Raw genomic sequence first — 24904 nt, forward strand, 5'->3', positions numbered from 1 at the left:
TCACTGCTCTTTTTATTGAAATATCTCTTCCAAACTTTCCAAACCTATTTTCCAATGTCTTTATTTTGATACTCTTTTAGTTTCCTAAGAACAATCATGATGTTACTATCTGAACAAATTATAAAACTTTGTTTTAAAAAAGAAATCTCATAATACTCATCTCCTCTAAAGTAATGCTGCATGGCTAGGACCCCAGCTGACACTGTCTAAATGGGTCATTTTTTTCCTGCTTTAAATGGGTAAACAGGCCAATACAATCTACTACTGCTTTTTTTTTTTTTAATTAATTTCCCTAACCTAGAAAATCTGGTAAACATTTTTAATTTCTCCTTCTCTCTCCAGGCTCCTTTGCCCAGAGGATTCTCCAGGCAAGAACACTGGAGTGGGTGCCATTCCCTTCTTCAGGAGAGCTTCTAGATTCAGGGATTAAACCCAGGTCTCCTGCATTGCAGGCAGATTCTTTACTGCTGAGCCACCAGAACGACCAACCCCAGACCCTAGGTTACCACTAATCTCCCTTCTATCTCTATGTTTGCCTAGTCCAAACATTTTATATGATAAGAACATGTGTCTTTCACTCAACCTAATGCTCTCAAGGTTCATCCAGAGTTACAGCATGTACCAGTACCTCAGTCCTTTTTATTGAATAAAAATACTCCGTCCTATATTTATTTACCCACTTATCAGTTGATGGACATTTAGATTGTTTCTGCTTTTTGGCTACTACAAACAGTGCTTTGTACAATTTTCTTGGGCGTATACCTAGGATAGGTCAAATGGTACCCTTTCAGGAACTACCCGATTGTTTACCAAAGTGCCTTCATCAGTTTATATTCCTACCAGCAATGTATAAAAGCTTATCTTTTCATTTTTTACTGTCGCTTTTGACCCAAATTGATACAATCAATCCCTTTAAAAAATTTTGCCTTGAAACAGTTCATAATTCACTCCATCAGACAAAAGCCACATCCCAAAACTCTTTGCAATAGCCTTTCTCTATTATAGGTTCCCAAATGAAACTACTGTGGTACAGTAAGAATTTTAGAAGCTCTCTCATCTGCTGATTAGGAAATGCCTTTAATATTTCTGAGATCCTAACAAAGGGTTTCACAGTCATGCCCTAGGCTTCATCTTTGGAGTTCATTTTCCTGACAGTTCCCAGATTTGGTCTCTATCTGAAAGTTAAAGTCTTAGTTGCTCAGTCATATCCGACTCTTGGCGACCCCATGGACTGTCGCCCAACAGCCTCCTCCATCCGTGGAATTCTCCAGGCAAGAATACTGGAGTGGTTGGGCATTCCCTTCTCCAGGGGCACTTTTCCAGCCCAGGGATTGAACCCAGCTCTCTTGCATTGCAGACAGATTCTATCTGAAACTTACTCCTTAATTTTACCATCATTTACTGTCTGGCTGGCTGAAGCACAAGCTGGAATCAAGATTGCGGGGAGAAATATCAATAACCTCAGATACACAGATGACATCACCCTTATGGCAGAAAGCGAAGAACTTAACAGCCTCTTGATGAAAGTGAAAGAGGAGAGTGAAAAAACTGGCTTAAAACATTCAGAAAACTAATATCATGGCATCCGGTCCCATCACTTCATAGCAAATAGATGGGGAAACAATGGAAACAGTGACAGACTTTATTTTTTTTAGACTTCAAAATCACTGCAGATGGTGACTGCAGCCGTGAAATTAAAAGACGCTTGCTCCTTAGAAGAAAAGCTATGACCAACCTTGACAGCATATTGAAAAGCAGAGACATATTACTTTGCCAACAAAGTTCCGTCTAGTCAAGGCTATGGTTTTTCCAGTAGTCATGTATGGATGTGAGAGTTGGATTATAAAGAAAGTTGAGTGCCAAAGAATTGGTGCTTCTGAACTATGGTGTTGGAGAAGACTCTTGAGAGTCCCTTGGACTGCACGGAGATCAAACCAGTCAATTCTAAAGGAAATCGGTAATGAATACTCACTGGAAGGACTGATGCTGAAGCTGAAACTCCAATCCTTTGGCCACCTGATCCACTGGAAAAGACCCTGACGCTGGGAAAGACTGAAAGCAAGAGAAGGGGATGACAGAGGGTGAAATGGTTGGATGGACATGAGTTTGAGCAAGCTCCAGAAGTTGGTGATGGACAAGGAAGCCTGGTGGACTGCATTCAGTCCATGCAGTTGCAAAGAGTCAGACATGACTGAGCGACTGAACTGAACTGAACTGTCTGGAGTGGCTAAGAATGAGAAAGTTTTGCTTTGCTTTTCAAACCCCCCAAATTTGCAGCTCATTTATATTTAATAATTTTTCCTCTTGCTTGCCTCCATCTAGAAAAACCCAGATAACACCTATAATACTCTCTAGAAATCTCCTCAGGGAGATCACCCAGCTGATAAGATATACTTATTTTCCATGTTAATGCTTACTGGCATCATTATTAAACTTTCTTCTTCTATGTAACAGAAATTACTTTTCTTCCAAATTCTAATAATATTTTCCTCATATTCCTTACCAACATGAGGCTCCTGCTAACAATCTCTTCAAGGCCTTTTTAACTTACACCCGAGTCCCAAAGCTCATTTCATGGTTTAAGTATTTTGTTACCGTACCAAATTCTTTTCAGGGCTCAATCAGAGAAAAAGACCAACTGGGAACCATACAGTTTGACTTTAGCTAATTATAGAAGCTGCGGAAGCCATCTGTGTTGCTTTTGTGTCTGGTGCTGTGCCTACCCCAGAATTCAGAGAAGCTCAAGCAAAAGATCTGGCAGAAGTGGGAGAAGCTAACTAAAGGCTTCATGAAAAAAGTGACCTGTCTTGTTCATTTCTATGTCCCTAGTGCCTCAGTGCTACATGGTGTTAGCACCTAAGTCCCAAGAGTAGTGCTTGCACACTTGAGAGTTAACAAAAGCTGAAGATTTCTATTAAAATGTCTACATGAAACAGCACAAAAAATAACTACTTTTACTGAGCATTTATTACATATTAGGCAGTGTGCTAAATTCTTTATGTAAGTGGACTTACTTAGTCCTTATAGAAGGCAGGGCTTGGTATTTTTTTAAAAAAACCAAGAGCAAGACTGTAAGTCATTCCTGTTAAAAAAAAATTAATAAATTCAGCAGCCTTGTGCAAAAGCAGTAATTTGTTTCAGTAAGCCATGTTAGTCACCCAAGTATACTGAAAGAAGACAATCATAAACTTCTTCCTGGTCAGTATATTAACAAAGCTTTTTATTTGTTTTGGGTCTGTATATTTATTTTCAGCAACCCCTGGGTCAGGAAGATCCCTTGCAGGAGGAAATGGCAACCCACTCCAGTGTTCTTGCCTAGAAAATTCCATGGACAGAGGAGCCTGGTGGGCTACAGTCCATGGGGTCGTAAAGAGTCGGACACAACTGAGCACACACACATACCCACACTTATTTCAGAAGTTATTATTTTTTAGGTTTGTTAAAATCAGATTGTCCTAATCGACACAGGAAGGTAAATTAACTGTAACACACTATCATAAGTTTTAAAAAGGGAAAACTCTCTTGGGTTCCATTTTTCAACTAACCAGAAGACTTAAGAATTCACCAAGGATAATATAAATTAAAAGACAGCCCTTCTGTGAGCCAAGAATAATTCTAAGTTACTATCTCTTTTATTCTTAACAGTCTATTAGCCTAATGAAACTCCTAAAAGTCATATCCTATCCACTGAATTGATCTTATAACTATTAACAAACCTTAAGCACTTTATAATATATAGGCCTAGCAATGTGATAGACATTTTAATAGTGAGGTCCTTGTTTCTAAGCACTTAAAGACTAAGGGGAGATAATAACAACAATAATAAACAACTAAATGTAAATAACTATCATTAAGTTACTTGAAAGTAACATGTACGACCTGGGGTGCCCAACCTAGACCCAGTGGGAGAAGTCTGGGGAGCTTACCTAGGTCGGAGCTATTTAAGCTGAGACCAGGAGGACAATAAACCAGGTAAAGCAGGTGGGACCCAACTTCAAGTGTCAGTTCAAAGGCCTTGTAGGAGGGAACATGGTGGGATAATATAGAGAACTGCTGCTTCTGAAACTGACTTTAAAAACAGCATTAGAAACCCTGTGAGTTCTACTTTTCCACAAGATGGAGAAAGATATATTTCAAATAAGACTTAGAAAAATCAATGTATGTAAATACACAAGACAGGAAGAAAAAGCTCATTTGTTCAGTAACAGTAAAAACAGTATAAAATTACAAATTAAACTTCAAAAAAACAAAACCCTGCCCTATTGCTTCAGCTAGTTCCTAACAACTTCTACCAAGACCATGTATTAACAAGTATGTGCCCACAGTAACTTGCACAGATTTCCTTCTTACTGCTTCATTTTCTTACTCATGTGTATTCATTTTTCTTTAACATCCAAGAGTTTTGGATAGTCTAATTTGCCCTTCCTTATTTAGAATCTGTTATTTTCAATTATACATGAGGATAAAATAAAAACTAAATAAGATTCTCAAAAAGTTTTCTCTACTTCTATACTCTAAAAGTATTAAAGAATAACAATTTAAACAATGCTCATTTAATTCATCTTTTATTTTTTCTTTTAGCAAACATTAGATAATATGAACAAAACTGTACTGTTAACTATAGTTACACATCCTTATTTGCTTTATATGTTATAAACATACTTAAGCAGATAAAATTCACTGAATTAGACATATTCCAGAACTCTGACATATACTTTTCTAAGTCAGGCAAAAGAAAGCTTATCAGATTTTCCTATGAGATCAGCATCATACAGCAAACTAAACTAGTATATGCTGCTTTTAACTTAACATGTGCCATTTTTCAGACTTTAATTTTAGGTCACAGCTAAAATAATTTTTATCTCAAGTTTTATGAAAGAACAGAAGCTGAAACATACAAATCCTGTCTGTAACCATATTGGCCATTTAAAAATTAAAAATATACCTATAATCAAGAAAATTCTATTTACCCTGCTAGAAAAAAATAGCCAATAAGTTATTTTATAATACTTTAAGTATAGTGGGAATTTACAATAACTAGATTTCACTGTATCTTATTTTATTGCTTAATGCTTCTCTTTTAATTTTAAAATAACAGATTACCCATCGCCCCTCCTTTGCAAAAAAAATCCAGATCCAGCATTACAAAACAAGCAGCGTTCAGAATATATTCTGCTTAGCAGGCAGAGTGGATCTTAGTCTTTGCAAGTATGTAAAACCTTCATGCAGCACTTATCTGCTCAATAGTTCCCCACACTGTCACCTGCTGAATACATAACACTGATACCCTGTTTTCTATATTATAAAACCCAGTTGTTGTTACTTAGTTATTCAGTTGTGTCCAACTCTGTTGACACCACAGACTATGCAGCCCAGCAGGCTCCTCTGTCCATGGAATTTTGCAGGCAAGATTACTGGAGTGGGTTGCCATTTCCCATTATAGGGGATCTTCCCGACCCAGGGATCAAACACGGGTCTCCAAATCTCCTGCATTGCAGGTGGATTCTTTACCACTGAGCCACTGGGGAAGCTCATAAAACCCCGTATTTACTTAGAAAAAATAGTTGCATTCATGGAGAAAAAATTCAAACTTTATATACACTTGATGTAAAATGTTATTAGTTACTTATCTGAGAAAAACAGATCAAACCAAAAAGGTCTCATTATCATAAAACCCCTTACATAACAAATTATCACACACATTTGTACATATGGGTGTACCATCTTCTTAAAATATTTTTATAAATAACTTAAAATCTGATCTGACCAATCATTCAACTGAAAAGTACTATACTGATTTTATTATACAATCTTGACTCAATAGTGGCTTTCAGCTTTCTCCAAATATATAACATAAAAATTCCCAGATATTTGAAACAAATATTTTCAAATATTTGAGGAAAGATGAAATTTATAAGGCTAATAAAATAATAGTAACAAAGGCTTTCCCTAATCCTAAAGAATGAAGCAAAAAGAGAGACCTTATAAGACAAATTGGAAAAGAAGAATTTGAAGTAAATTTGGCCTTGGACCCTTTTATAAATTTACAAATTGCTACTCCTTCAATTTGCACAAGTTAAAGAATAACAGAAGCTAATAACTTATTTCTCAGTGGAAAAGGGTGCAAGGAAAGCAAAGCAGCTGAGTAGTGATGGAGAAAGTACAACAAAGAATATAAAAATTTATAGTTAAGATAATCAAGAAATGATGTCACAACCATTCTGAAGTTGAGAAATAACAAGGAATAATCAATGAATTAGAAAAACAATAATGTGCTGCATTTTTTAAAGTTATATACAAATAAAAGACTTATTTTTATTTTTATTAAAGCAACCTTCTTAGCTGCACTTTGATGGAGTTACAAAAATGTCACAGCATCAACCTAAAGGGGGGGGAAGGGCAGTGAGGGGAGGGAGGTTCCCGAGGGAAGGGATATATGTATACTTAGGGCTGATTCATGTTGTTATATGGCAGAAACCAACACAACGTTCTAAAGCAATTATCCTCCAATTAAAAATAAATGTTAAAAAAAGTCACAGCACTAATCCCATCAACAGCAATGTTACTGCAATCAAATTATTTATAAACATTAATTAAATTTGTTATCACCATCACCACATTATTGCAATGTCAAAGGGACTGAGTCATTTCACTTCTTCACAAAAAATTACATTGATATGGTTACTGAAAGCTTTCAGTATAAGGAGAAAAAAAAAATTTTTTTAACAACTTCAACACAGAATAGAATGTTCAGATCTTATATTTAATAAAAATATCAACAATCAGGGTACCATCTTGGTCTATAAATGATATTCTTCACAAAGAACTTACAAGTGTTTTTAAAACACCATTAAGGGGACATTGGTTAAAGTTTCTCTCGGACACGTTTTTTTAAAACCTATTAGTAGCTTTGCCATAAAACTGATTTAAGGTAGTTGTGTTTTTTCAGAAACACTGAAAATAATCCAATACTTGGTATTAATACTCAGATCAGCACACTGACATAATAGCAACATTTTATAGACTAGCTGCAATTTTCAGTAGCTGTGTTCACCAACCGTGTAACAGAATTGTAGTGTTCTCCTAAGCCATATGCATGTCTCATATAACTGAAATGAAAAAAGGAGAAATAAGTAATTTAGACAAAAGTATTTCACTGTATATAAATGTTTTATGTATTTAAAACCAAGCACTCTGAATTAATCACTTCACAGGGGTATCATTCAATAGACTTCATTACTTAAAACTTTAACACCATTTAAAAAGCATCATCAGTGAGTAAAATACGGTTCAGTAACTCTGCTGAGTTTGTCCGGTAAAACACAATCATTAGAGTGAAAAAAAAGACTGAGATGGCAAATTCTCCATGCTGTGTTTCAGAGAACTCTCAATTATGTAAAATACTTTTACAATATAAAGAAAACAATCTCTAAAGAATAAACAATAAGGCAAGATGAGTGTATTTCAGCTTTTACACTTGCTGAAACTTTTAGCATTATTAATGTCAAACCAGAAGAACATTAAAAATAATCCTCAAATTTTGTAACCTTTAGAAATGACTTTATTCTTAACACATACATAAGAATAAATCACAAAAGGTTTAAACAATTATCTAAACCATGTATTTTAACAATGCTTTCTAATTCTGTAATTGCCTTTAAGATGAAATAAGCATAATTAATGCTGCTGAAAGTAGACTTGTTTTGATTAATCAACATAACCTAAAATTTTTCATAATCCCGTTTGTCTTAATTATGAAAAATATTAACAGTAGGAATTTCTAGGTACTTACACAAGTATTAATGGATCTTCTGGATATTCTTCACCAACTACTATAGGAGGAGAATCTGCCTGTATTATCTCTATTGGTGTTCGTAAAATGTGAGACAAGGCTCTTAGCTATAAAAGACAAAATGAAAAGTATATATATATATATATATATTTGTAAGAGAAATAGAGGTAAATCTTATTCAAATCATAAACTACTGAGTTGATGCATGAACAGGGCAACCAGTCAGAGCAGGGATCTACTTCTATTCCTTAATACACATCAAGAGCTCAGTAAAAGGGCATGGAATGGAGGGTGCAAAACAAGCTCTGGAAATCTTAGCATCCCATCTAAGTCTTCAGAAATCATACACAGAATTTCTCTTTAATAATTTAAATTTACTCCATTGTGAAAATAGCAACTCTTATTTCAAATGAATTCACAAATGATTTAAGAGAAAATGTCCTTCAAAAGATGTTTAAAGGTTTTTCCAATTTAAAAAGTCACTTATGTCTCTAGAACTCACATTGATTTGAGATTCTTATTAAAAGTTCAAGCATCTTTAATTACTCCTAATGTAGTCACAAAGCTAGCCTTCCCAAGTTTCGAAGACCCAGGAGAGGCATATAAAACATTAAGGCATATAAAACAAGTTCCCTCTGGTGGCTGAGAAGAGGTACAAATATAGCACTGCTAAGAAAAACACTTTGATGAAGCAATCATGTCCTATCTTCAAACTTAATTCTTGAAGTGAAATACTCAGACCCACAAACTATTTGAGATGGCTAATCATCATTACCAGAGAAAATGGCACCCCACTCCAGTACTCTTGCCTGGAGAATCCCATGGACAGAGGAGCCTGGTAGGCTGCAGTCCATGGGGTCGCTAAGAGTCAGACACGACTGAGCGACTTCACTTTCACTTTCCACCTTCATGCACTGGAGAAGGGAACGATAACTCACTCCAGTGTTCTCGCCTGGACAATCCAAGGGGCAGTGGACCTTGGTGGGCTGCCGTCTATGGGGCCGCACAGAGTCGGACACAACTGAAGCTACTTAGCAGCGGCAGCAGCAATCATCATTACACAGTAATATTAATAATACTGCTAGATTCATCCATTGTAGCACTTTAGCTTCAAACTTCAATGCATATAGCCTTTGCTTTGTTTAATATATACAAATGGACTATCACGTACACATGGGGTTTTATTATCCTCATTCAATAATCAGGAAACTGGAGCTCAGGAGGTTGGCTGACTCCCCCAAAGTCAGAAAACTGAGAAGTAGAAGGAACCAGCACCCAGCCCTCAGACTTTCCCTGTTACTCCCTGACTTCTAACACCCCAAGCTACCTCATCACCATCTGCACACTCGGGGGTTTTAATTTCCTTTAATGAAACAAAGATAACAGTAAAACAAATAATTAGAGCTTTAAAAAAAAAATCATGATTAACTCCCTACAAATGACTAAACATATTTTCTTGCAAGTAAATTTTAATGCATTAAATACTGCTTTCAAATCAGTCAGTATCAACTAGGAACTCAAGACACAATTGTAATAGATGTGTTATGGTAGGATTTGACCTGTAATCTCACATTAAAATATTGTTTTCTATTTCTGACATTTTCCAAAGTGATTTTCATCAGTTGAGCCACTTGGGTAAAATTTTACTGTATTTGAGAAAATCTTCACTTTCATAAGTCCATCAACTCAAATATATTGCCTGTAGCAAGATCACAAATGGAAATATGCAGACAACACTAGCTTCACCAACTCACAGATCAAACACTGGGGTATTTAAAATTAAACAGTGCTTCAGTTCCCAAAGGTACGTAATTAAATTAAAGGCCTAAGAATATTAACTCCTTATATCAGTGTTTTATCAGTAGAGAAATAGCAAATATATAAAGAAAAGGAATTGTCAAAGAAAAATTTGGGTCACCTGAAAAATATGTCTGGAAACTACAGAAGGGATTTAAAAATAATTTAACAATTTCACGATGAGTAACAAACTTACCTCAAGTTGACCCCCCCATGCAGCTGTGTTTACAATATCATCACAATACTTTCCAAACTCTTCTGTAGGAAACAGATCAGAATATAGCACTTTTTAGAATTCATATTAGATCCCTTTTATAACTCCCACAATGCCTGATGAAACTGCCCAAGTTACGAACTTCCTTTCTCCACATATATCCTCCAGAATTTAATCCATTTCCCAAATCCAACTTAACTCACTCCATCTTCCCATCCAAGAGCAAAGCAATTCATCTGTTTCTCTCTCTCAACCTGAGGTCTAGCAATCTCAACTAAATTATAGCCTACCTCTCTCTTGATCCAAGCACTGACCCTAAAATTGTCACCACATTCACATTGTAAAATCCAAATCTGCATCTGAAAGAATATGCTACAAGATTAAAAGATGCATCCTCTGTAAAACAGGCTTCACTATAAAACCCTATAAGAAATGTGAGAAGAGAATCAAAGTACAAATGAGTTGAAACTCCTTTCCCAGTGACTATTTGATGACATCAAATAGTGCCTACATATTTTGGAAATGTTTACTTTATTGTTCTAGCCAAAAAAAGGTCTTCCTGTATCAGTCTTGAGAGGAGGTAAAAGACCTAACTTCAGAGTTTATAATGGCATATCTTGAGCATACTCACTGCTGCTATACAGAAAGTTAAAGTCAGAAAAAAACACTAACACCCTTGGTGTTTAGAGGAGGAGAAAAAAAATTATGGGCATCTAGGAGAAAACACGTTCCATATGCCCGTCTTATTCACTGTCTCATATCTCCAGTGATGAGAACAGTACATCAGCACACTGCGGCCCTCAATAAACACTGACGGAAGGACTGGGGATAATTACAGCTTTTGTCTTTTTCTTTGATTGACCAAGCTGAGGTATCACCTCCTCTCCCCTGCCCTACAACTGGCACAGCTGGGGAAAAGCCAACCCCAGCTTTCCCCTCTTCAATCCACCCTGACCATATGACTTACTCTCAGGGGATACTGCCACGTCTGCTGTCTTATCTCAAGGACTAACTTTCTCCCTTACTCACTCCCCTTTCACTTTCAGAAACTTTTTCAAATTTTTACTCGTTTCCTCCTTTATTTGCTAGTTGTGCATTTTTTTTTAAACCTTCTCAACTATCAAAGATATTATACAGACTAATAAGGCACGTTTTGCAGTCAAATTCTGCCTGAATGTTATGACTTATTAAGAATAAAATTAAATCTTCCAAAGTACAGGATAAAAGGAAGAATTAGTTTTCCTAACCATCCTCTACTGATCGTCTTCAGATCCAATACTTGCAGAGACTAGGCAAAGCTTAACTTTGTGAAATATGAACTTATTTACACACTTTTTAAACTAGTATTATGAACCCTATTCCTATTTTTATCTTGATTAATATTTTCAACTACAAAATAGTTAAGTACTTAAAAAGATCTTGATAAACAAAAATGTGCTATCATCTACTAAAGTCATAGAAAATAATTTTGCCTAAATGTTGAGATCTTTTCCCCCCATAGGACTATTCAGGCTTTCTTTTTTTTTTTCATTCTCAGTTCCAGAAACCACTTTACTTAATAACCATCACAGCTACAACAGCAACAAGATGTAGCAGAGAAAAATAAATTACCTGGAGTATACATTTCTCCTGTATTAGGATTTGTTAAAAATGGCAGAAAGTCTTCCACATGACTCTGCATATAGTTAGCAGTCTGACACCTTAAGGCAGCCACAGTCAGAACGCCGTTCTGCTCTTTCAGCTGATCTTCAATGGCTCTATACATACAGTGCCCATCAGATGGAATCTGTTTAATTTCCAACTGTCTAGCTGCCAATATTTGAGCAAGTTTTTCACTTTCTACATGTCTAGCTCCGGTTAAGTTTTCAATTTCAGCTTCGGCTATCCTTTCTTCCCGCTGCTTTTCCAATGCAGCCTTTTTGTCCTATGCAGAGGGTAAAATGTAGGAAAGTTAATTCCTAATAATTAAGACTCGTTTACATTTATCATGGGGACAGAAATATAAGATTCTCAAAAACATTTTTCTCCCTTCTCCCACAAGCACTATCAGATAGATGATCTCATCACCTGTAGAATTTTCTATACTGTGAACTCTTCTAAAGGCAAACAATATTTCTCATCTGTGTGCACCCAGCACGGAGCTGTCTTGGAACAAAAGAAGGCTCTCAAATTTTTCTGTGAAGTCTGTCTGAAACTACATGCCAAGTTTCTAAAAACCTGACTTACTGATTTCAAAGTACTATGGTAGATTGAGTTGTCCTAGGCCTTAAAGTAACATCATTATCATACTTAAGTCCAAGCTTTATAACTTATTACTCCACCAGTGAGGTCTTAATGTGCTAGATCACCAGTTCACGAGCAAGGCATTAATTTGCTTAGGTCTTTAGAATGGTATAGCAGCTCTATTTATCCGGCATTAAAAAAAAAAAAATGTGCACATACAAACACACACACATTTAGCTTAAGTAACAGATAAAAACATTCTTCTCTATTAAAAAAACTATTACAGATAATCTAGTCCCCCTTAAGCGCCACTGCCAATCTCTCAGCCTGCTCTAGAGATCTGATATGTATCCCTCTAGATTTTTTTCCTATGCATTTTAATAAACACAGATGTACTCATAAAAAATCTATAGAAAACAGTATTTTAACAAAAGTGCTATCATCCATTACATTCTTCAACTTGCTTTCCTTCTATTCAAATTTCCTAAGAAATCTTCCCATGCCAACATATGCAAAGATGGGATGAGGAGAAGGTAATGAGAGATTTATGACATGAAGGATGGATAGAAAGTAGAATGGGAAGGCTAGGGAAAAGAGAGAAAATTCCTGACACTTGGAATAACAAGGATCAAAAGGCAAAAAGCACTGTATGCTTCATTCATGGCTGAACACAGTTCATATAGCTAGAATACCAGAGAAAAGTGTCAAGAGATGAGGTGGGAGGCAAAAAAGCCTGTACATGGTTAATAACATGAAAGTCTATGCATACATAGTTCAAAAAGCACCAGAAGGATATCCATACAACAGTGCATTTCTCTGGATGGTAGGATTACAAAATAAGTTTTGTTTTGTGTGTGAGCCTGCGTGTGCGTGTGTGTGTACGTGTGCGTGTGTGTGTGCGTGTGCGTGTGTGAACATGTTTCTGAATCTCCATGGTTTCTTTTGGGTACCATGGTATCTTCCCAAGTGGCTCAATGGTAAATGTCAATGCAGGAGATGGGATTCAATCCCTGTGTCGGGAAGATCCCGTGGAAGAGAAAACGGCACTCCAGTATCCACTCCAGTATCCTTGCCTGGAAAATTCCACAGACAGAGGAGCCTGGCAGGCTACAGTCTATGGCGTCACAAAGCGTCAGATACAACTGAGCACATAGCACATGTGCCTGCCTGTGCGTGTAAACAGCTCTCTAGCTGTCCATGGTATGTTTTATTTGTACGCTGAGAGAAAGTATTTTCAACTTAAGAAAATAAAAAGTTAAACTACATTCTATAAATTTTGATGTACTGGTAGCAAACTACAGTGAAGGATTTGGATAAACCAAGAAAAAGAAGATACAGGTAAAAATTTTTATATCCCCAGCTCTAACCTTTCCGTAACAGCAGAAAATATGAATGGAAAGGCAAATTTCAATTTCACTTAATGCCACCTGCTTCTACTATATGCTTGTTATATGCCATGCCAGATAATGCTAGTGCTTCCTAAGTTACCTGAATCAAAAGCTGCTGCTGCTGCTGCTAAGTCACTTCAGTCGTATAGACAGCAGCCCACCAGGCTTCCCCATCCCTGGGATTCTCCAGGCAAGAACCCTGGACTGGGTTGCCATTTCCTTCTCCAGTGCATAAAAGTGAAAGTGAAGTCGCTCAGTCTTGTCCGACTCTTAGCGACCTCATGGACTGCAGCCTACCAGGCTCCTCTGTCCATGGGACTTTCCAGGCAAGAGTACTGGAGTAGGGTGCCATTGCCTTCTCCGAATCAAAAGCAGTATTATCTTAATAAAACATAAACCTATATAAATTTTTTCTTTCCAACTCAAACCACGCCAAAAGTAACATGATACAATTTATTTCACTGCATATCTACAACTGTGGATCACAGTGGCATAAACCTTAAAACACAAGATGGCACTATTACTTTTTAAAAGACTACAGAAAACATTTTTCAGAGGGGAGAGGAAGAATAAGCACCTTGAATATCATCTAATCCAAAACTCCTCATTTTCCTCTTCTGAGGAAAGGAAGATTTCCAAAATAGCATGAAGAAAGATTTCAAAAGGCCATACAGTTGGTTAGGAGCTGAGCAGGGACCAGGGACAACAGAGAGCTCCTTCTATCCAGGCACCTGAATCAGAATAAAAGTTGGAGCAGATAGGAGCTGGAGTTAATGATGTCAAGCACTATTGGAAAATTGGAACTTTACACTATCTGTAAAACCTTAATTTAAGCCTCTAAAATACTCATCCAAGAATCTCATTTTTTTTCCCCTCATGCTCTGCTTCAATATTACACAGCAACTGCATTTCCTTTCCAGGACACCCGGTAGAAAACACACTGGACTGTTTTCCCAACATTCTTCTACTATATGAAGTTTTCCAATGGCAGTTTTCCAATGGCATGAGCAATTTCCATTTTACAACCCTACTCCTAGAAATAGAATGGCATCAATAAATTCTAATGAAAATGTATGTGAGATGAAAATAGCACAATAACTCAAAAATACACTGTCAGTAAAGCTAGAGTCATTCTGATATAGCAACAGCAAAAATAAATCTGAAGATAAATATTAAGAGCTAGGAACCAGTGCAGCAGTTGTAAACTTTTAGCATGCCACTGAGACAACTTGAGACTCCTCAGCTTTCTCGTTTATAAAAAAGAAACTGAGGGAGATCTCATTCCAGCTCTCAAATTTCAAATTCTTGGAACCCAGTTCTACGTTCTACTTCAGGCTGTTTCTACCATACCAATGAGTTTCCACTGAAGCTCTCTGAAATAAATAAAATACTCCCTATGCTTTTCTAGATTGACTTTTCATCCCTTGGTGCCTCTGGGTGGGCGGGAGTGGGGAGTGGGGTGGGAAGTGGTTCAATATAAGTCTAAGACTCAATTATCTACCCTTGTTTTCAGGTCCCATTTTCTTAAATACTATAAACTCAGTGTTTTCTGCTCCAAAATCCTATTAACACAACGAAGCAGTAAGAAACTTTGGGCATTACTTACAAGGGTGTTTTCTCTGCCAAGTGTTGAACTGGCAAAGAAGTGTTGCCAATCTGCTGACTATAAAAATATACATTTTTTGACACTATAGCTGGAAAAAGCATGCATTTCAGCTATGCAATATTTTAGGAGAAAAGTAACAAAATGTTTGAGAAAGGTAAGCATTTGTTTTGTTGCCTAAGGGACAAGGTAGAGTGAACAAATTTTGATAGACATAAAGGAGCTGTATCCTTTTCTAGAATTAAATAGTTGCTTCTCAAAGATACAGGGGCTTCCCTGGTGGCTCAGACAGTAAACCAGTCTGTCTGCAATGCAGGAGACCTGGGTTTGATCCCTGGGTGGGAAAGACCCCCTGGAGAAGGAAATGGCAACCCACTCGTGTTTTTGCCTGCAAAATCCCATGGAAAGAGGAGCCTTGCAGGCTACAGTCCATGGGACTGCAAAAAGTTGGACACGACTGAGCAACTTCACTCTAACATGCATGGGCTTCCCAGGTGACACTAGTGGTAAAGAATCTACCTGCCAGTGCAGCAGACTAAAGAAACACCTGTTCAATACCTGGATCAGGACGATCCCCTGGAGAAGGAAATGGCAACCCACTCCAGTATTCTTGCCTGGGATATCCCAGAGGAGCCTGGCGGGCTACAGTCCATGATGTTGCAAAGAGTTGGACACAACAATGACTGAGCAAACACACTCTAAGGTATGTATATACTATATACTACTATACACTAAGCAGAGTCAATTCCAACAAATATTTTGTTATGCAAAATTTTTGTCCTTCACTTCTGACCTATAGAAACTAGATGACAATTATAAGACTATAACAGAAAGAACATGTCGTTAAGTAGAGAGCTGGTGAATTAGATAACCTCTCAGTTCAGTTCAGTTCAGTCGCTCAGTCATGTCTGACTCTTTGCGACCCCATGAATCACAGCACGCCAGGCCTTCCTGTCTAACACCAACTCTCGGAGTTCACTCAGACTCACGTCCATCGAGTCGGTGATGCCATCCAGCCATCTCGTCCTCTGTCATCCCCTTCTCCTCCTGCCCCCAATCCCTCTCAGCATCAGAGTCTTTTCCAATGAGTCAACTCTTCACATGAGGTGGCCAAAGTACTGGAGTTTCAGCTTTAGCATCATTCCTTCCAAAGAAATCCCAGGGCTGATCTCCTTCAGAATGGACTGGTTGGATCTCCTTGCAGTCCAAGGGACTCTCAAGACTCCTCTCCAACACCACAGTTCAAAAGCATCAATTCTTCAGCACTCAGCCTTCTTCACAGTCCAACTCTCACATCCATATGTGACCACTGGAAAAACCATAGCCTTGACTTGACGGACCTTAGTCATCAAAGTAACGTCTCTGCTTTTCAATATGGTATCTAGGTTGGTCTAAACTTTTCTTAAAAGGAGTAAGCATCTTTTAATTTCATGGCAGCAGTCACCATCTGCAGTGATTTGGGAACCCAAAAAAATAAAGTCTGACACTGTTTCCCCATCTATTTCCCATGAAGTGATGGGACCGGATGACATGATCTTCATTTTCTGAATGTTGAGCTTTAAGCCAACTTTTTCACTCTCCACTTTCACTTTCATCAAGAGGCTTTTGAGTTCCTCTTCACTTTCTGCCGTAAGGGTGGTGTCATCTGCATATCTGAGGTGATTGATATTTCTCCCAGCAATCTCGATTCCAGCTGTGCTTCTTCCAGCCCAGCGTTTCTCATGATGTACTCTGCATAGAAGTTAAATAAGCAGGATGACAATATACAGCCTTGACGTACTCCTTTTCCTATTTGGAACCAGTCTGTTGTTCCATGTCCAGTTCTAACTGTTGCTTCCTGACCTACATACAAATTTCTCAAGATAACCTCTGCTGCTGCTGCTGCTGCTGCTGCTAAGTCGCTTCAGTCATGTCCGACTCTGTGCGACCCCATAGACGGCAGCCCACCAGGCTCTGCTGTCCCTGGGATTCTCCAGGCAAGAACACTGGAGTGGGTTGCCATTTCCTTCTCCAATGAAGGAAAGTGAAAAGGGAAAGTGAAGTCGCTCAGTCATGTCCGACTCTTCGAGACCCCATGGACTGCAGCCTACCAGGCTCCTCTGCCCATGGGGTTTTCCAGGCAAGAGTACTGGAGTGGGCTGCCATTTCCTTCTCCAATGCATGAAAGTGAAAAGTGAAAGTGAAGTCGCTCAGCTGTGTCCGACTCGTAGCAACCCCATGGACTGCAGCCTACCAGGCTCCTGTGCCCATGGGGTTTTCCAGGCAAGAGTACTGGAGTGGGTTGCCATAACCTCTAAGATACCATAAAACCTAAATTTCATGAGTCTATGAAGTTCACAATTATAATAATTACTCAAGAATAAAATTTTACATCAGTATAAGAAATGCTTGACAATTTGCAATTTAAGCAACTTTCAAACAAATTGTCTTAGGTTGAATTTCTTAAGCGGTGTACTATGCAGTACTTAAACACAGTGAAAAACAGTATCATTTGCTGACCCAGCAGTTCTTCAGGTCTTGTGTTAGGGCTTTGGAAACAGTAAATTATTTAACATTCACAATAACTCTATGAAATAGGTATTAATTTTCTCCTATTCTAAACATGGGCTTCCTTGGTGGCTCAGACTGTAAAGAATCTGCCTGCGATGATAGAGACCTGGGTTCAATCCCTGCGTCAGGAAGATCCCCTGGAGAAGAGAGTATCAACCCACTCTGGTATTCTTGCCTTTAAAATTCCATGGACAGAGAAGTCTGGAGGGCTACAGTCCAAGGGGTCGCAAAGAGTCTAAAGGATCAGACATGGCTGAACAACTAACACTTCCACTGTCATTTCATACATGTGAAACTAAGGCTTAGAAAGGTTAAGAATCTTATTCAAAGCCACCACAGTGGTATTAAAATCTCCACCTGACTGACACCAATTCCATGCTTTATTAAATGTACATACTAAATTATATTTACTACTAAATTGTAAAATACAAGCTAGTTTAAAAATAAACATTTGAATCCTAGAAAACACTGTGTTAATAAAACAATATTTGAGAATAAAAAGACTGGATTTAAACTTGTTCTTTTTCAAAGTGAAAAGCCCTTTCCTATCTAATCACATTCTCATAATTTTGATATCATAAATTTATTACATCCAATAAATCAGTTTCCTTATAGCTCTTTGATGATGCAAAATTTCATTCTCACATTTGTTTTTGTGCAAGATGTCTCACTTACTCCAAATAGCCTAACTAAATAATTATATTCCCATAAAATACCAACTATTTAACACTTAGCACAGTGAATTTTTTCTTCTCTAAATTTTCATCACAACTAACCAATACATATATAACTACATAATCCTGTTAATTTTGTGTACCTATATATCTTAACTTCCACTTAATACCATAGTTCTTAACCAAAGCTGTACATCAGAATCACCTGGGACCACACTCTTCAGATTCTAAATTAAGTCTGGAAAAATATATTTGTAAAAAATATCCTTTTCACACCCCCTTTCCTAGATCCACCCTCCTATGAGAACTGCAGACTGGACATACACCTATTTTCTTATCTATAAAATGAGGATAAGAAATCCTACTTCACAGGGTTACTGTCAAGACTAAACGAGATTCCATATAATCTAAAGCCTAATAGGGCTTCCCTGGTGGCTCAGAAAGTAAAAGCGTCTGCCCACAATATGGGAGACCTCAGTTCAATCCCTGGGTCGCAAAGATCCCATGGAGAAGTAAATGGCAACCCACTCCAATATTCTTGCCTGGAGAATCCCACGGACGGAGGAGCCTGGTAGGCTACAGTCTACGGGGTCACAAAGAATCAGACAGACTGAGCAAGTTTACTTCAAAGCCTAATAAATGTTAGTTTAGGTCCTTTGGCAAGGGAACTCCCATTTTTTTTTTCTATTCCCTTCCAATACAACACCTAATATAGTATTACACACATAGCATTAACAAATACTAGGCAACTTTCATACCCGTCTCTTTTGTGCTTTTGATATCCGAAGTGGCTGATTCTCAAGAACCAAGTTTGAAATATTGACAGCAACAGAATCTATCTAAAGGAAACAAAAAACATTACCAAGTTAAGGAAAAATACCTTTAAGTTATTATTTAAAGTATTAGATTATTAAATTATTATTGCAAGTCACATATTATGTGTCATTCCACAATTCAAATCTGAATAACAGCACTAGATACAATACTAAATGACATGGTTGTATATACTTTCTCTATACTTTAGAGAGAATTTGTCAGGTTCCCAAGAACTTTCCTTATAGCTCTACAAAGACAATGCTTATTTCTGCATGGTCTCCTTCTTCTCAGAATGCCTACTCCATTCATATAAATACTTCCTACAAGTGCCAATTCATTCAGTGCGCCACCCTTCCCATCTCTAAATGTTTTACTTTATAAAATATATAAGGTCCTGTGTTGGCTCAGTTTATACTACTTTCATAACCTCAAAAGTGGGGGCAAAGGCGTTCCTCCATCATAGTTAGCCAAAACCTGATAAGCAATGCTTCTTGACCCTAGTAGAAATTTGTTAATTTATAGTTATCATTAAGACATTACAACCAGTCTTAATCATCAAATGACTGTTATATGTTTGCTAAAGAAAACAGATGTTAGACTTATTTACTATCAGGATTAACAGCTAGTATTTTATTACCACAACTATATATTAAGCTAGTTTTTAGGTGACACATACATGGAACATATCAAAGCCTCTAATAACAAGAGTCAGCAGTCTCTAAGTCTCGTTGGCCCAAATGATCAAAATGTCAAAATAAGATTAAGACTTCAAAGAGTGAAATAGGATTCTTACAGTTTTTCAGAGGAATGTGCTAAAATTTACAAACTGCCATACTGACAACAGGCAAGATACAAAGAAACAACTGGGGGGAAAAGAGAAAGAAATGACAAAAGAATTCAGGTGACATTCTAGAAGAAAACAAGTTTCAGTTAAAATTAAAAAAAGATAATAGTTCAAAGTATGAAGGAAGTTTGAATTTTAACAGTTGGACAATATGTCGCTTAACAATCAAACATTTTTCACCTTCAAAACCTAGGAAAGAAATCTCACAATTGAAGGGCCTGAGAGACTAAACTATCTCACTAACAGAAAAGATAAGGAGATAATTAGGAATGCCATGACTCTAACAATACAAACACCTGGAAGCATGCCTTGTTACTTGGATTTTAATAAAGTGTGTTAAAGGCAAGGAAGGCCAGGATCTTGATGAATGGCAAAAAAAACTTCAAGAAAATAAAACTAAGTTATTAAACTTAGTATAAACAAGCCATTTTCCCTGTCAACAGCAGATCAAAAATAAACCAAATAAAATTTATTTATGGTAGATAAAATCTTGGGCTTCCCTTATAGCTCAGCTGGTAAAAAATCTGCCTGCGATGAAGGAGACCTGGGTTCGATTCTTAGGTCAGGAAGATCCCCTAGAGAAGGAAATGGCAATCCACTCCAGTATTCTTGCCTGGAAAATCCCATGGACAGAGGAGCCTGGCAGGCTACAGTCCACGGGGTCGCAAGAGTCGGACACGACTTAGCGACTTTACTACTACTACTTGATAAAATCTTGCATAGACATAAGAACTTTTCAACTATCAAAAATGAGAGTGAGGAGTCTATGATATTTGACATCTAAAACCCATGAAATAAATTATCACTCTAGATAAAAATTATAACAGAATTCAGTATTTACCTTCTGGAGTAAGACAGCTCTAAATTTGAATTTGGGCTTTGATACTTAACAGTTGTTATAAATTTAGAAGACAGTTTTTAATCTCTCTGAATCTGTCTCCCACTTTAAAACTGGGATTATCTACACTTACTTCAGAGGTAACACTGACCAGTGTGTTATTGTGAGAATTATTTGAGAAAATGAATGCAATATATTAAACAAAGTATGTGGCATACAATACACTGTGTGCAGCTATACTGATGAGATACATATTAGCTAAACTGATGACAGTTAACCTACTCCAATTTACCAAAGAAACATCAGTAAATTTCTATTTATTACAACTTGCTCATAAAGCACTTTCATAACTTAAAAATGATTTCACATTTATTCTATTTCTTAGAAAAATCTTGTGCTTAAACAGCAGTAGTATTTGTATCATACATGTGAAGAAATTGATGCTCGAGAAGATGAAGTAAATTTGCCCAGGTTCAAATACTATTTAATAGCAATTCTGACACTAGGAGACTGGTCTTCCACTTTCTTTTGGTAAAGCTTCCTCTAGCCCATTTTATGAATCCGTTCATCTTTGGGGCAGCAGACTTTCTTTGCTGCCCTTCCTTAAAAAACACACTACCATGTAAACCTGATCAGAAAAATACCAATGAAAGGTGATGCCTGAGCATGACTAAGTGCCTTCTTTCCCTCCGGTTTTACATTTCATATACTTATATAGTTAACTGTGTAACAGAATCTATATAAAATGGATTTTATATAGTTAACTATGCTTTCCCATGCTGTAGACAAGGAGAAACATTACTTTCACATACTTTACTCTCTTTAGAAGTCAGCTTCAACTGATCCAGCTCCTCTTTATGTTTCTGTTCCATTTCTGCTTCTAACTTAGCAACATCTTCTGTAAGTTGCTTCCTCCTCTTTTTGTCATTCCTGGGAACAGCATTCTTCATACTCTGTATTTTGGCTGAAAAGCCACCAAAATCATTACGTCAAAAACCAAGGGATTAAGAGGAAATAAGAGATAATAGCAATAAGGAGATGGTAAGAAGAAAAGGGTATAGGAAAAAAAGTAATTATGAAAGCAAAAAGACAAATTACAAAACAGACAGCTACAGAGAAGAGTCCAGATGAAGCTGAGGCCCTCTCTCAAAAAAAAAAATAATAATAACATAACCGTGAGTTTGGTGTGGGATGAGGAAAGGGCAGGCAGTCGGGGGGAAGAACCTTAAACGTTTAAATCTTTCAACTCCCCTTTCCGAGTCCTTAAAACTGAGGTGAGATATTTCGAAAAGCACCCATTAGGGCCAAGTGTCGGTTAACTAGGGCAGGAACAGGAAACGGGGGGCCTGAATCCAAGACTGTGGCTAACAAGGGTTTTCAGAAACCCGCACCCCGGCGCCCTTGCAGGATGGGGGAACGCGGCGCACCCGAAAAGAGGAAGCCTTTGAAGGTCGAGGGGATTAAGGGGGCCTGGGATGTAGATCACTGGATACCCTGAAGAAGCCTAGAAAGATTCAGAAGTCCCTCAACGTTCCCCAGAAACGACCCCGCCACGCTCCCTTCCCTGGGTCCTGGCGACTCCTGGGTTCCCCGCTCCCCCGTCACCTTGCAGCTCCTTCTTCTCTTTGCGATGCCGTCTCACCAGCTGTTCCTCTTCATCGAGCTCCTCAGTCAAGACTGCCTCCATGACGGATAGGCAGCCTAGCACACGCGCCGAGGAAAACCAGCGCCACGGCCTAGCGCCACCTTCCACCTTTCAACCTTCACCCCGCGTGCCATTGGCCGCGACTGGCATCCAGCCCCGCTTTAAGGCGGTACCGCAAGGTCAAACGTCTGCGCGTGCGCACTCCCTTGACCCGCGCTGATAGAGCGGGGCAGCGGGTGGACCGTGTCAGCCGGTTGTGGGTGTGGCTCCGTCGACTGACGTTTGCATGTGAGCGTTAGTCTATTGGCCCTGACTTGAGCAGTGCAGAGATGACGTAGATTGAGGCTTACAGAGATGACGTAAGGGAACTGTTTTGGACGTTTGTTTTGTTCGTTAATCGAAACATCTTTCCCTTTTGGTGCCATTGCTCAGAAGCGTTGTTCAAAAGGTAAGAAAGAAAAAACATTTCAACAAAACCTTGAATAATTCTCATTGGAAATCTTTGTGTTGATTCAGTCAAGCAGTAGGGAATTGAGTTCTTTTTTTCTTATTTTCAAGGTCCTGATACCGCAGGTCCGAAGGAAAACAGCTAATTGAGAAAATGCCGCCTCTTGAAACGAGTATAGCGGTGGAAACAGAAGACATATCAAGGATTAAGTATCATATCGCACCAGAGCTTAAAGACCTATGCTTAATGATAAAAATTGCTCTTGTCGGAGCACTTGAAAAGTGCGAGGGAGCTGAGAGAACGGAAATGTTCAAGTCTGATGGGGCACAAAATCGAATGACTTGAAGTTAACGCAAAACGAGAAATTTTCACAGCATGCAGAAAAAAAAAAAAAAAAAACACAGAAAAAGGAATCAAGAAAAGAGAAGAAGGAAGACCTCGATGACCTGTCCAGGTGATAAAATCTATGCATAATAGGAATACCTGAAACAGAAGACAAAGCAAATGAAGCTGAAACTGTAATTAAGGAGCTAACTGAAGAAAAATATTCAGAGTTAAGAAACTAGATCTACAAGTAGAAAAGGCTCGCAGGGTACCATTAAGTTTTAGTTAAAAGAAAGCAGTACCTAGATATATCCTGCTAGTTTTTTTAAATTAGAAAGGGTAAAGAAAAATAGTCCACAGGTATCCCAGAGAAGACAAGCCACTTATAAAAGGATAAAAGTTAGCCTGACCTCAAATTTTTCTCTTGCAACTGTAAATGTCAGAAAACAGTATTTACAGTTTTTGCTCAGAGGCTCAGTCTTATATCTTGCTTTTTACGACCCCATAGACTGTCAGGCTTCTCTGATTGGGGGATTCTCCCAGCAGGAATGGTGGAGTGGGGTGCCATTTTCTCCTCCAGGGGATCTTCCCCACCCCAAGATGGAACAGGTGTCTCTTTTGCCTCATTCATTGGCAGGCGGATTCTTTACCATATGGAGAGCCCCTCTATGATTTTAAGGGAGAATAGTTTTGAACCAGTTAGATGTCCTGATAAGTTATTTCTGTACCAAGGCAATTGGAAGCGTTCACAGATATGCAGAGACTGAGAAAGTATCTTTTAAGTACTGCCATTGAAAACTTTGTTAAATGATGTACTGCAGCCAACAAAAAACATGGATTAAAATAATGAGTAAGGAGGCAAAGGGATAAAAAAACTTGGTGGTAAGGTTTAGTTAAACAGCCTTAAGGTTACAGTGTTATGTAGAATTATAAAACTAAATGCAAACATAAATGTGTAAACTGGGTCTAAAATTTCAGCTTATGTCTTTATAAGCTTAAAAAGCATGCTAAATGTTCAATATGTAAAACAAACAAAAAAATACTGCTTTATTTTTAGCATGTAAAGATACGCATGTTCTTAAGTTAAACATGTAAAATAAAGGGATTTTTGTCACTGTGGACAGAACCTGTAGAATAAAGGCATATCAAATGTTAACCTGACAAAATGGGAAAACCAGTAGTACAGTTTTGTTTCCTCTAGTTTTAATTATAGGAGTGGGAAAGTAGCAAATTTGTAATGCTAATACTAGTAGTATAAGAAGAAACTATAAATTATCGATTGGGGTGGTAGTGGATTGAAACCTTGTTTAAAGTACATCTTGCCTGTGGAAAATCAGTACCTACTGCTTTATGTAGTAGATTTCTTGAAGGTAAATTTGACAATAAATGCTACAAATAGAGAGTACATATTCAAATTGTAGGGGAAGTGGTAGAAAACAGCAAGGAAGCATTACAATTGGCATAAAGTAGATTGATACAGGTACTGCTGAGTTACCACACTCAAACTGGTTAAATATTCCTATTTTAAAAGATTGAAATTGGGTCAAAAATCAATCTACAATCCTGGATACCCACATTTGTAGAAAACCGTAAAAGAATTTAAAGATAATGAAAACAATGAGTCATAAGGGAGCAATATTTTTAATAGACAACTCAAGCTATAACATTTATAAAATATACAGCACAGGTTATAATATTTAAGATGCTTTATGTAGTAGATAACATGAATCCATTGTAAAATAAATGTT

At 37.7% G+C, this 24904-nt stretch overlaps 1 protein-coding gene and 1 long non-coding RNA gene across 2 annotated transcripts; one reads left to right on the top strand and one right to left on the bottom strand.

Annotated features, from left to right (window-relative positions):
* Window positions 1-4548: 4548 nt before the first annotated feature.
* Window positions 4549-22566, bottom strand: OTUD6B (OTU deubiquitinase 6B). Its single transcript, XM_040261103.1, has 7 exons — window positions 22345-22566; window positions 21552-21703; window positions 19000-19080; window positions 11415-11727; window positions 9786-9847; window positions 7793-7899; window positions 4549-7109 (listed from the first exon to the last, which is right to left on the bottom strand). Exons 1-7 carry the CDS (start codon window positions 22424-22426, stop codon window positions 7025-7027), a joined length of 882 nt encoding a protein of 293 aa, XP_040117037.1. The 5' UTR covers window positions 22427-22566; the 3' UTR covers window positions 4549-7024.
* Window positions 22567-22694: 128 nt separating this feature from the next.
* LOC120878508 lies at window positions 22695-23256 on the top strand. The gene is made up of 2 exons (XR_005724560.1): window positions 22695-22832; window positions 22943-23256. It is a non-coding gene; the product is annotated as an uncharacterized LOC120878508 (long non-coding RNA).
* Window positions 23257-24904: the final 1648 nt, after the last annotated feature.

The sequence above is a fragment of the Oryx dammah genome, unplaced genomic scaffold (assembly GCF_014754425.2).
Source record: "Oryx dammah isolate SB20612 unplaced genomic scaffold, SCBI_Odam_1.1 HiC_scaffold_19, whole genome shotgun sequence".
NCBI lineage: Eukaryota > Metazoa > Chordata > Mammalia > Artiodactyla > Bovidae > Oryx > Oryx dammah.

What these genes read in the sequence shown, in the direction of transcription:
- OTUD6B (XM_040261103.1), bottom strand. Translation starts at nt 22,426, where the DNA reads ATGGAGGCAGTCTTGACTGAGGAGCTCGATGAAGAGGAACAGCTGGTG. An exon ending in AGAGAAGAAGGAGCTGCAAG is followed by an intron (nt 21,704 to 22,344) that starts GTGACGGGGGAG and finishes GTGGCTTTTCAG; the next exon opens with CCAAAATACAGAGTATGAAG. An exon ending in AGGAGAAATGTATACTCCAG is followed by an intron (nt 9,848 to 11,414) that starts GTAATTTATTTT and finishes TGTTTCCTACAG; the next exon opens with AAGAGTTTGGAAAGTATTGT.